We start from the raw sequence: 11,588 nt of genomic DNA, 5'->3' as shown, positions 1-11,588 counted from the left end.
ATACAGGTGCTGAGCTAAGGCTTGCCTGGGTGCCAACGGGTTACATAACAGCTGAAATGAATCTGAAATATAACCAGACATTTCAGTACTATTCCCAAGTTTTACCATTTCAATGTCTTTTTTTTGTAATTGTATAATATGAAGCTTTATATGTGTGAGCATCTTCCTAAACACTGACTGAATAATCTTATATTGATGAGTTGGATCAATATGACCAAAGAAGGGGAATTTCTGTTCATCCAGCACCACTCCTGAGAAAGAATGCTCTCCAAACTTTATGGAATTTGAATTATGGAGAAAAATGCTAATGTAATAGACTGCTACTGGATGATTTTTCAGGAAACCCTTTCCTTTATTTGTAAAAGTATTTTAAATGTGCATCACAATGTGATGAATGGTCGCTGTGGCCATCCAAATAATAAACATCTGAAGTGAAATTAATGTTTCCTTGTATTCCATTCCTCTAAATTTGACAATTTGCTGCCTAGCTTTTCATATTCCTCCTCTTTTATTGGAATATAAACATTTGTACAGGTTTTCAGGGAATTAAGATGTAATCCCATAATACAGATCAGTCTCTATCTTATTTTTCCCCCCTCCTCCACATATTATGAGTGCCATGGATGAAGAACTTGTTCTCTCCCCAACCTGCCCCAGTTTCCTATATCCCTTGCTCTGGGAAATTAAATACATGATGTCCATCTGTTTCTCCAGTCTGTATGGTTGATTCATGTGGAGCATCTGGACCCTGATGGGGCAACAAGCCTTTTCTTTAGAATTCTAGGACATCTTCTGGGTGAATGGGTCTGTGTGTGTGAAATTTTGGAATGTTAGCTGCTGTTTTTCATCATGTGGGCCTCAAAGAAGGGAGAATGCAGAGAGCAAAAGCATAATGCAGATGCATCCTGGAAAGGGCAGGGTGAGGGAGGGAGAGAGAGGAAGAGAGATGAGTAAGACAGTAATCTGGGTGATCCCCAAAGTTTCCTTATCATCCCCAGGTTCAGCTCTGCCCTTCCCTTGGATTCTGTCGAAGGAGACCCTTCCAACAAATTCTCTTTATGTTTCAATTTGCTTCCATTCTTAATAACAAAGGATAGACTATACCTTTCACACTCCCCCAAATTTCTGGCAGAATTTACTTTTCCTGTCATATACATATATCATAGTGGTTTATATTATATTGTTACATTTAATGTATTTTCCTTATGAGAAACAAGAGCAATAGTAAGCTACTTTATTCACTCAACATTTATTATTTATTCTTTCTCTTACTCTCTGCTAAATTCTATGTTGATAATCCACAGTTAATAGTCTCTGGAAAAATACAACAAAAAATAGAACCTGGAAAGCACAACAAAAAATCATCAACTTTTTTTTTAAGTGATGTATGATGACTAGGGTAAGCACAGTGTATTATGGGAAGGGCAAAAGGCAGTTGCTACTGGATCTATGTGCAACTTTGATCAAGAAATCTTTCTGCTCCTTGAGGTCTCAGCCATGGAGCCTGTTGGTAAATGTAATGAGGGGAAGAAACGATGTAGAGGAACTGTCTCCAACAATTTTTAAATTCTAGAAACAACTAAAAAGATTTTAAATCATCATTTAATTTCCCCCACAGTGCCATCTTTATAAAAGTCCGCAATTTGTCTCTGAAAGGAGCCCTGAAGTTTTCTTCAATAGCTGGTCACTTCCCAGTGCTCCCATGTAGGTTTTCCTCCTTAAGAGACTTTTCCTCCTTAAGCCGCTCATTCTCCCTCAAAGAAGAGCATTTGCTTGGGGAGAGCTGTCCCTGTAGGAAGGAAGGGTGATTTGAAGAGGTGAAGACTCAAAGCCCTTTGCTGGCCCTGGTGTGAGCCTCACTGCTTGCTCTCCAGTCCCCACCATTTCCCGCCACCAACTGTCCATGCCACTAACCTGCACTGTCTCTCCACGGGGTGAGGTGGAGTCTTCTTTCATTCATATCCAAGCCAGGCCTTGAGCTGAATAACCGTGTGTCTGTCTTTGCTTTTTGAGATGTTTTCTTCAGGAGAAAATTGCTCATGGACGCTGACTGCCTTGGCCTTGCTGGAAACTTGGCTTCTCTGAGGATTGCTGGATAGCAGTTCACTGATGCTAGAGGAGCTCACCCCCGCAAGATCAGTTCAGATTCTCATTTACTTTGAGACTGAGCCCAACAGCGGCGAGGTGAAATGCATTCTTGTCTTACCTCTAAGGCCTAGCAAAAAGAAAAAAAAATCCTTGGACATCAAATACAATCTGTGAACCTCAGAAAGGGAGACATTTGGGTCACAGGGTTTCTCTAATAGCACATTTTTAACTGGAAAAATGGGGGGGGCAGATTTTTGCTATGGTTGGAGAGAATCTTGGACTTGATCCTTTTTTCCTTTCTTCCAAGGAAGCTGGAGCAGGAGCAGTGGGTCAGGAGCAGGTGATGACTTCTTTCCCAAAGCGTTCAGGGTTGGATTTCCTCATTCTTCTTTCAGGACATGCACGGACTTTGGTGGTAGGGTTTCAGGAATGCTGCTCCAGGGAGGATGCTGGATGATAAGGAGCAGGAAGGTTACTAAAAGTAGTTGAAGTGAAAGGGGTTTATTGAAAGGATAGAAAAGGATCTAAGGAGATCTGAGGTTAGAAGAAAGATGGCTGGATTTCTTGTGAGTAGGAGTTCAGGGCTAGAAGCCAAGGATAATTCATGTCCTTGATCCTTTATCTCTCCAAAGTGCTCAGTGTCCAATCTGGGTGTTGGCCTTGTGGTGTGATCAGTCTTCCCTTTTATTTCAGCACACTTCTCTGCTTGGGCTTCCAGGTGACTCCTCAGTGGCAGTCTCCCAGTTTGGGAGACCACAGATATGGCTTCCTTAGCACCCACTGTCTCCTAGAAGCAACTGGGCATCTCATTCAGATGCCAGAGAGAGAACATCTGGCAGCCCCAACTCATCCAAGTCAGGCCACGAAGGTCATGGGAGTCTGGTACAAATGAATCAGCAGCCCTGGAACCCAGAGGCTGTCCCTGTTCAGTCAACTGAAAGGAGAAAGAAACAGGACTCCATTATTCACAGTATCAGAGAGCTTCTCCTAGCGGAAGACCACAGATGATACCATGTTCCTCATCTTGAGATCACCTTGAATAGCAGAACACCCTCCAGTAGAGGAAAGAAGACTTTCTTCCCAAATGGCCAGGAGGGTTTGAATTTAAATCTTACTGAGATTCACTTAAAGTAGCTTATTCAACAAGATGAATGACAAATAAATTACATTTCATTTGAAGGTATTCAGTCATTCCTTTCTCAATTATTGAGGCCTTAATATGATCACGGTTAGCTTTAGGGGCTACAAATGAAAACTTTCAGTAAGGGAAAGAGGAGAAAAGAAGAAATTTATAAAAAAATCTGAGTTCTTGGAGAAAGGAAATGCCTAGAGGAGAAAAGGATGCAGAGAGAATATATTGTGGTTGATGGAAAAGACAGCTTATTGCATATTTAACAATCCTATAGTCAACAGAGCGTTTTCTTAAACTCCTCCCAGCTGGACATCAAACAGCCCAAGGCTTGGCTTAGTAACTAAATATCTGTCTTGAATAGGGAAGGCAGAGTGCTTGCCCCTACAGGAGGAAAAAGAGGAACCAAATTTGATTCAGCACCTGCTCTCAAGACAGCATCAAATGAAAAGACAATTTCAGATGTCATCCAGGAAGCCTGTGGTGAAATCTGAAAGGGAGTTTCAAAGTGCAGAGAGGAGTCAGGTGGGAAGCTGTGAAAGTCTAGGGTGGGCATCAGTGATGGGCAGATGATGGCCATCTTCAAAAGGCACCAACCAGTTTACCTGTTTGGTTCCAACTTAGATTGGTGACATTTAGCATTGTAACAAATAGCATGGTAACTGCCACTCAAAACTGACACTGTCCCACTGGAACAGAATCTGGAGGCCCTGTGGTGCCAGGCATCAAATCAATAGTTGCAAGATTCTAGGGAGATGGGAACCAGGGGATGACCAGCTTGCAGGAGTATCTTCAATTTTAACAAGTGGAATGGTGGCATAGTGCTTATGACCCAAACCTGGCCTCAGAAAGGACCTTAATAGGGTAGAAGACTGGAGATCCAGATCTGGCTTCTGTTTGGATGGGCCTGAATGCCATGATAAGGAGAATGTTTACTAGGAACTTAGTGGAGAGTGATCCACCCCAGGGACAATGACTCAACACATATCTCTTCAACTGATAAGTGGTCAATACATTTCAAGAAGCTCCACCTGGCTGATGTTGTGGATGAGGATGCTGTTTTGACTTGGTGCCTTCCCTCTGGCATATGGAAGTCAGGGAATTTGGTACCGAGAGCCATGTCCCCAAAGCTCATAGACCTGGAAAGTGGAAGAGACTCTTAGTGCAGTTACACCCTCTCAAAGACAGTGACTTGGTCAAGTTCACATTGTCCATCACAGAGACAAGCTTCTACTTCTTCTTGGTGGCTGCGGAAGAGGAAGATAACGCTTGCCAATCAGAGGCCAAGATGGCAGTGGGGTGGCATAGGGAGAAGGGAGGCACATCAAGACCGGAGAAAGTTGCTGTGTTTATTTTCTTCGATTTTTTAAAAGAGGTACAGTTTCTGAAGACTTATTCTGGCTGAGTTGCCTCCCTTTCACTTTTTCTGGCCTTGCTAGGGCTGAATTAGCGGTGCAAGTGGAAAGGCGCGCGCCCCTGCGGCTTCAGAGGCGCATCTTCCCTGAGCAGAAGGAAGGAATCTGGCACCTCCTCCTAGCCGCCCCCAAGGGCCGCGGTCTGTCCCCAGGCTTCCCTAAGTTCACCAGGCCCGAGGGCTCTATAGGACGGAATTCCGGCTAGGCACGGTGAGGGCACGGGTGGGTCCCTGTGTTCCAGGCAGCGGGCCCGTGAATCCGCGGCGCAGCCCATCTATCTCCGCAACCCTGCTGGCGGCGCCGCGCTCGGTTCGGAGGGTGCTTAGAGACGCAGTGCCACGCTGGGGAGGGCGACCTGGCGCCGAGCTGGGGAAGCGCGGGGCTGTGGGCGCCTCTCTCTGGGCACACACATTCAGCGCCGCGCGATCTTGGGGGGTAGGTGGCCTCAGACCTTGTCAACCAGCAGTGTTGTGAGTCCCGCTTGCTACCGGGTACGTTAAACGTCAGGCAGGAGCTGCTTAGCTGGGGTCGCTGGGGTCACCGGACGCCTTCTGCTCCTTTACCCCGGAGCCGGCGGGTCGAGCTTTAAGCCAACCCCAGCTGGACGCTGTGCTCCTATAAATAGCTCGTGGGTGCCCACTTCGCCCTCTCCCGGATGCGTGAGGAGAGAAAGTTGTGCACAGGGACTGGGGAAGAGAGACCCCGCCAGCCCAGCTGCCCTGCACCTTGGAACTGATCCCAGGAAATTGTGCTTTCAGTGCGGTCTCGCCGCTGCCTACCTATGTCGGAGTGACTCCAGGCTTCGGGGAATTTTTGACCAAAGGAAAGCGAGAATGGCCAGCATCCTGGCTGCGAACACAGGCTCACGTTCTTCTCAGCCCAGGAAACACCTCCAGCCTCTGTAATTCGCCCCTGCGCAAGCTAGACTCACACAGGACCTACACTGCACCGCTTGGCCCCCACCGCTCTTGCGGCTTCTCTGAGTCCTCACGGTCTTTCCTGCTCCGGGGTTCATCTGGGGGTGCTTGGGTTGGAGCTAAAATTTATTTATTTATTTTTCTATTGAGGTGTGATTGTGAGAGCTTGGAGACTTTTAGATGTGGAAGAAGAATAAGGGTGGGTGCAGGGGCCCCAGGCAGGGCTGATTCTTGGGCTGAGGAGGGTAGATAGGGATTCTGCATGAGCTCCTTAAAGGACAAAGGTAACAACAGAGCCAGCGAGAGAGCTCGAGGGGAGACTTTGACTTCAGCCCACAGAATTGGTGGAAGTGTGCGCGCCGCCGCCTTCGTTCCTGCAGCGCTGTCCATCTAGCCACTGGCATCTTTCGGAGCTCCAGGATCCCAGGGTTGGAGGCGACGCCGGCAAGCAGAAGCCCCAGCTGGCTGCCGCTGCCATGGGCTCCGTGCGCCAGGGGCTGTCCGTGGTGCCGGCCGTTCTGCTGGCCCTCACGCTGCCAGGGCTGCCCGTCTGGGCGCAGAACGACACCGAGCCCATCGTCCTGGAGGGCAAGTGTCTGGTAGTGTGCGACTCGAACCCAGCCATGGACTCCAAGGGCTCCTCTTCTTCCCCTCTGGGGATATCTGTCCGGGCGGCCAAATCCAAGGTGGCCTTTTCAGCCATGCGGAGCACCAACCACGAGCCATCAGAGATGAGCAACAAAACGTGCATCATTTACTTCGATCAGGTTAGACCCCAAGGGATTCGGGGCACCCGGAGTCGGGTGGGCGGTTGAGTGGGTAATCTCAAGGAATCTCAGATAGGGGCTGCCTGGTGGGGCTAAGCTCCTTTGATTGGGATGTGCGGATTCATTTAGACACCCGCCTTCCCAAATATGTCGGAGCCTGAAACTTCTGATGTGACACCCCTGGCCCACCCCTGGCCCTCATTCCTTCTTGGTCTCTAACTGAGGCTGCAGCACGGTGGGGGAGAGGCTTGGGAGCGCAGAGGCCGGCCCCTAGAGCACAGGACAAGTTTAACAGCAACAGGTCAGCGGGATCCTGGGGAATCTGGTCCCTGGAAACGGGGATCTCCTGGGCAGAGCTTCGCCCCTTGGCTCTGGCTGACTCCGCTGCTTGTGTGGCACAAGCTGTTCTGTGATGCCCTCGCGGACTTCGGATAAATGTTTGACTTGTTTCTCCAGGTGGAGAAGCTTCTCCCCCAAGAGAGATCCGGGTCTCCACACCCTGAGTAGAGATCTGGCAGGTGGCCGCAGAGGATGGCTGGGGTGGGGATTGGGGGTTCAGATCTCACTTCTCAGTTGAGAGGCTGAGGTCCTCTTTCACGATCTGGGCGCAGCTGTGGCTGCTTAGAGTAGGCTACACGCCCTTCCTGCGGACCAGAGAAAAGTTGCTCAGGAAGGAGGAAAAGGAATGGGGAATCCACAAGGATCCCCCAGGGAAGCGCTGGGGAGATGGTTCCCGCTTCCTGGGCTTCAGTCCTTTCAGCGAACTGCAAATCACTGGGCAAAGACAGACAGTGAGGTGCAAGGCAGGGGATGGAGGCGAGACTCCTGAACGCTGGGTCTTCTGTTTTGTTTTGCCGCTTGGTGCTCTGCGGTTTGGCAGTGATGAGAAACCCCAGGATATCAGCTTAGCTGGAGCAAAGCGTCCTAAGGAAGAAAACTGACTCCAGAGTTTTCATTTTAACCCGAAGGGTACCCAGACTCTCTTAAAATTCCAAAGTCACACTTCAGTCGTATGCAAAGCACTGTGTGCTGGAGCACAGGTTAAACAGTGCTGTAGGATGTGCCAGGAAAGGATGAGGTGACATTTGTGGTCCCTACTCAATTTTCCTAAGTGATGCCTTCTCCATCTGGTCAAAGACAGAGTATGTCTCTCTGGGGAATTACTATGGAATAGCCATAATTTGTAACTAATTAAGTAGCCCTTTGGGCGTTTTGGTGCTGTATTTTCCAGTGTGATGGAAATAAAGTGGAGCACCATTGCTGGTTTGAATTTTGATGCATTAATTAAATGTTGGAATACTGTGAGCATCCTGCTACCCTCTGAATGGAGTGTGCTTTTCAATTACCTTCCTGTCAATTAGAAGAGGAGAAGGGTTTGCTCTTCTGTGCAGGGAGCCACACATCTTGGAGACAACAAGACTCATTTAGTTATAAATTTGATGTGCCTGGATAGTCCAATTACCATGTAGAGTCAACACCCTGCTTTACGTGTAGTCAACACTAATCTGCTATTTCCATTATTGCTAATGAATTATACTACTTATATCTGAGCCAGGAAGTTCCTCCTAAGCACCTGAAATTATTTTAAATGTGCTTGAAAAAAAATTCTTTGTGCAGCCTCTGTTGGGGATTATTGCACAGCAGGTGACTTGTTGAAAGATCATCCATCATCAGGTCAGAGAAAAGAAATTTGATGCTTACTGGGAAGAGGGTGGAATCTCAATAAAATCACACACCTACATGTATGTTAAGGCAGGCGTTGAGCCTGGTACACCTGCCTGACTGTCATGGCACTGTTGCTCAGAGCCAGTAGTGCATTTTTAGGAAATTATGCAAGAGGCATGAAAATGTATTAATTTTGACAAGAAAGCAGCCTTTAAAAGACATTGTAGCATATTGCCACTGATACTTAGAGAATGTATCTTTATAGGGATTTCTGATTTTTTTTGAATGCCACTTACAGATTGTGTCTTGGAGAGATGTGAAGAAGCCCTTGTTATTTTACTGCCCCCCTTCTCGTAGGAAGCGACTGACCTATGTGGCATTGCAAACCTAGCTTATGAGGTCACTTATGGAAATTCAGAGTTAATGCTCTAACCAGAAGAACCATGCTGAACATCCTGGGCTACAAAGCCCACTGCTGCCCTCTTCAAAACAGAGCCTTGTTCCACTTTTCATTTTTCATTTTTTTGGGGGGACATTAAATAAAGAGCAGATGATTGATAGGAGGATAAGGTGTGACACTGAGAGGAACACAGAAAGGCCACCTATCCCACTGTGCCTCATTCACTCTCTATTCTTTGGCACCCGAGAAGGGCTGACTCATTGCCAAAATATTACAATTCAGGTTTAGATGGCACATGAAAAAATAAAATGGCCATGGATCTTAGGAGAGCTCCGGTAGAGGCTCAGGGAAGGGCCAGGCATTCATATTACTTTATGCACCAACCGTTCAGTGTCAAGGATTATGTCACACAGAGGAGGGGTACCCATGGCTCTGTGTGAGATGTCCAGGGATGACTGCGGAGAGACCACAGATGTCGATTGGCTGGCTTGGAAACCTCATTTCTGGATATTGCAAAGACTTGTGGATGGTGGGAATGTATCTCCATAGCAGATGCCCTTTATCTGATTCTCAGAGCAAAATTAATACTTTAAGCCCTCATATGTTTCTCAGATGTTTCCAGAACCATTGAACCCTGCTAGAAATTGAGGCACAAATACAAAACATTTACTTTATTTTTTTTTTCTGTACTGTTTAAAAGAAAGAGGAGCCTTCCAATACACAAGTGTGTGGTCCAAGTCTCTTAAGAGGAAAGATGTTTTATGCTCTGTGGTTACTGAAGTTAGTTTTTGAGGAAAGAGGAGGGAGGGAAGGAAGGAAAGATAAAAGGCAGGAAGGGAGGAAGGAAATATATTTTCCTTATAGAAAAAAGTATTATAATAATTTACTGTTATTTATTATTTTTGTTTATAGATCCTAGTTAATGTGGGTAATTTTTTCACATTGGAGTCTGTCTTTGTAGCGCCAAGGAAAGGAATTTACAGTTTCAGTTTTCAAGTAATTAAAGTCTACCAGAGCCAAACAATCCAGGTATGTGTTCTGACCCATTCTCTCTGTCTCCCTAAACAACTGTGTTTATCTCTAGAGGGTTATGTTTTTAAGTATTTATTCAAAGATGTGTTTTCATCATTAAAATAAACAGCCATATTTATAGTTTGTTTTTTAAAACACTTCATTTCCAATTTTCTTCTTTATATACAATGCCTATTGAGGCATGTAACAAAAAGCACGTAGAAAAGCAAAGCTATTACCTAACTGATATCCAAACATTTAAAAAATATGGTTTGGTAAAAATTTAGTGACACAAATCTCTTTAAGATCTTGATTTCATTTGGTGCATGTAAAAATTATTTGAACTTGTAATGAAAAAATTTATAAAACCAGCAGAGCTTTGCAAGTTCATTTTAAGTAAATAAAACAAATTTGTTCTCGTTTAAAAAATTATGAGATATAGTTAACTATCCACATAAACTTGTGGAAGACAGCAATTAGGTATTCTTTTTAAATGAAATGTTGCATTTACACTTTAGTTTACCCTCTTACTTTGGTGGTAGTGAATTCTTATCAGTTGCGGGTACATGATTGGAAGTAGGCCTGTGTTGTTCTAGATAATGGGCTTGCCCTCCCACTCAAAAACAGCAATGGAGCTATTTTCCTGTGATATTGAAATATGCTAATGACAAATAACAAGAACACATTTTAATGGAATTCTAGGGTAACATTTTATCTTATGCTTGATAGTTATTTAATCTATTATGACCATGGGAATGGTAGATTACACTCCATCTACTTATCCTGCCTAGAGAATGGCTAACTTGGTCAGTCTTGGATTTAATTCATTTCATATTACTTCTAAACTAAAAAGGAGTGACTCTCTAGTAAGCAAATTTACTTTCATGGGAAAACTTTTTCCAAGCTCCAATATTTAGAAATCTATGTAATGTTTGACACACAATCAAAATCACAGTATGGGGGAAAAAAGTTAATACAAGTCTGAATCCATTCTTTTGCTAATTATCCATCATTAAGCTTTCTTTTAGTGGCAGTGGTGATTATTTTTAGCCCACTTTTCTTATGAGGGAAAATAGAAGAAGAAAACACTCACAGGCACATTCATGTGCACGCACTCTGTTATTTCAAATGATTTTCAGAGCTGTGTAGGTTGTAGTTGGTGGAAACCTGCAAAGGAATTAGTAGACTCTGGCTGCGTCTGGTCTATCAGGTCCAAGAGCACTGGAGGGCTCCAAGCCCCGCCCTCTTCATCCCAGAGGGTCTGTGGAGGATAAGGACAGGAGTAACCTTAGTGGGCATGCTGAGAAGCCCATGTTCACAGGACTTCCACAAGGTTGCTCTCTGGGTGGTATTGTGTGTGTGTGTGTGTGTGTGTGTGTAGGAATGTAAGGAAATTTCTGTGGGAGAAATAAAAAAATCAACTCAGTAGATACATAATCTGACCCCACAGTCGACTAATTTGAAAGAGGGGGGATATGTTTCCTGGATACTTCACAGTGGGTCATCTCATCCCCTCTTAACTTTAAAGAGAGCTCCGTATTGATTTTGTTTTTCCTTGTAGGTGAACTTGATGTTAAATGGAAAACCAGTAATATCTGCATTTGCTGGGGACAAAGATGTGACTCGCGAAGCTGCCACAAATGGAGTCCTACTCTACCTGGACAAAGAGGCCAAGGTTTACCTAAAACTGGAGAAAGGTAACTTGGTTGGAGGCTGGCAGTATTCCACGTTCTCCAGCTTCCTGGTGTTCTCCCTATAGAATCTGACTTCTCCGTTTATCCAGGTGAGGGGCAGCCCACTCCTGAGTTATTGGAAGATCATTTTTCATCCCTGGATTCATGTCTTTTATTGGTTTCTCATGGGTGAATATAGATTCTCTTTAAGGATTCTAGACCTGTCCGAACCAACACAAAATTTCAGATTATTTTCATGTGTGTGTATGTTTGAATATATTTGGATTGGGACTCAAAGCAGATCATGCTTATCTATGCTCACCTGTAACAGTCAAAAGCTATCTCAAGGTTTGTTCTGAATTTAAATATTTCCTGGAATTACTGAATTCGTTGCAGATGTGAATTTTTATTTATTTATTTTTAAAGACTGGCAACCGGGTCTAGGAATTAGAGCACTCTAAAAGTTCTGGCTTCAGTCAATGGTTCATGTGATGCTGCCAAAGAACTGTACTCTGTGTGGATA

The 11,588-nt window shown here is 45.0% G+C and overlaps 1 protein-coding gene across 1 annotated transcript; it reads left to right on the top strand.

Moving 5' to 3' along the window:
• The first annotated feature begins 5,996 nt into the window (after nt 1-5,996).
• Nucleotides 5,997-11,151, top strand: LOC144373290 (cerebellin-4-like). The gene is made up of 3 exons (XM_078036383.1): nt 5,997-6,316; nt 9,294-9,410; nt 10,954-11,151. The coding sequence occupies exons 1-3, from the start codon at nt 6,026-6,028 to the stop codon at nt 11,149-11,151; spliced, it is 606 nt and encodes a 201-aa protein (XP_077892509.1). The 5' UTR covers nt 5,997-6,025.
• Nucleotides 11,152-11,588: the final 437 nt, after the last annotated feature.

The sequence above is a fragment of the Ictidomys tridecemlineatus genome, unplaced genomic scaffold (genome assembly GCF_052094955.1).
Source record: "Ictidomys tridecemlineatus isolate mIctTri1 unplaced genomic scaffold, mIctTri1.hap1 Scaffold_3496, whole genome shotgun sequence".
Classification (NCBI taxonomy): domain Eukaryota; kingdom Metazoa; phylum Chordata; class Mammalia; order Rodentia; family Sciuridae; genus Ictidomys; species Ictidomys tridecemlineatus.
The sequence above is the reverse complement of the archived record's forward strand: the minus strand, read 5'-3'. Positions and strand labels throughout refer to the sequence as shown.

What these genes read in the sequence shown, in the direction of transcription:
- LOC144373290 (XM_078036383.1), top strand. Translation starts at nt 6,026, where the DNA reads ATGGGCTCCGTGCGCCAGGGGCTGTCCGTGGTGCCGGCCGTTCTGCTG. An exon ending in GCATCATTTACTTCGATCAG is followed by an intron (nt 6,317 to 9,293) that starts GTTAGACCCCAA and finishes TTTTGTTTATAG; the next exon opens with ATCCTAGTTAATGTGGGTAA. An exon ending in ACCAGAGCCAAACAATCCAG is followed by an intron (nt 9,411 to 10,953) that starts GTATGTGTTCTG and finishes TTTTCCTTGTAG; the next exon opens with GTGAACTTGATGTTAAATGG.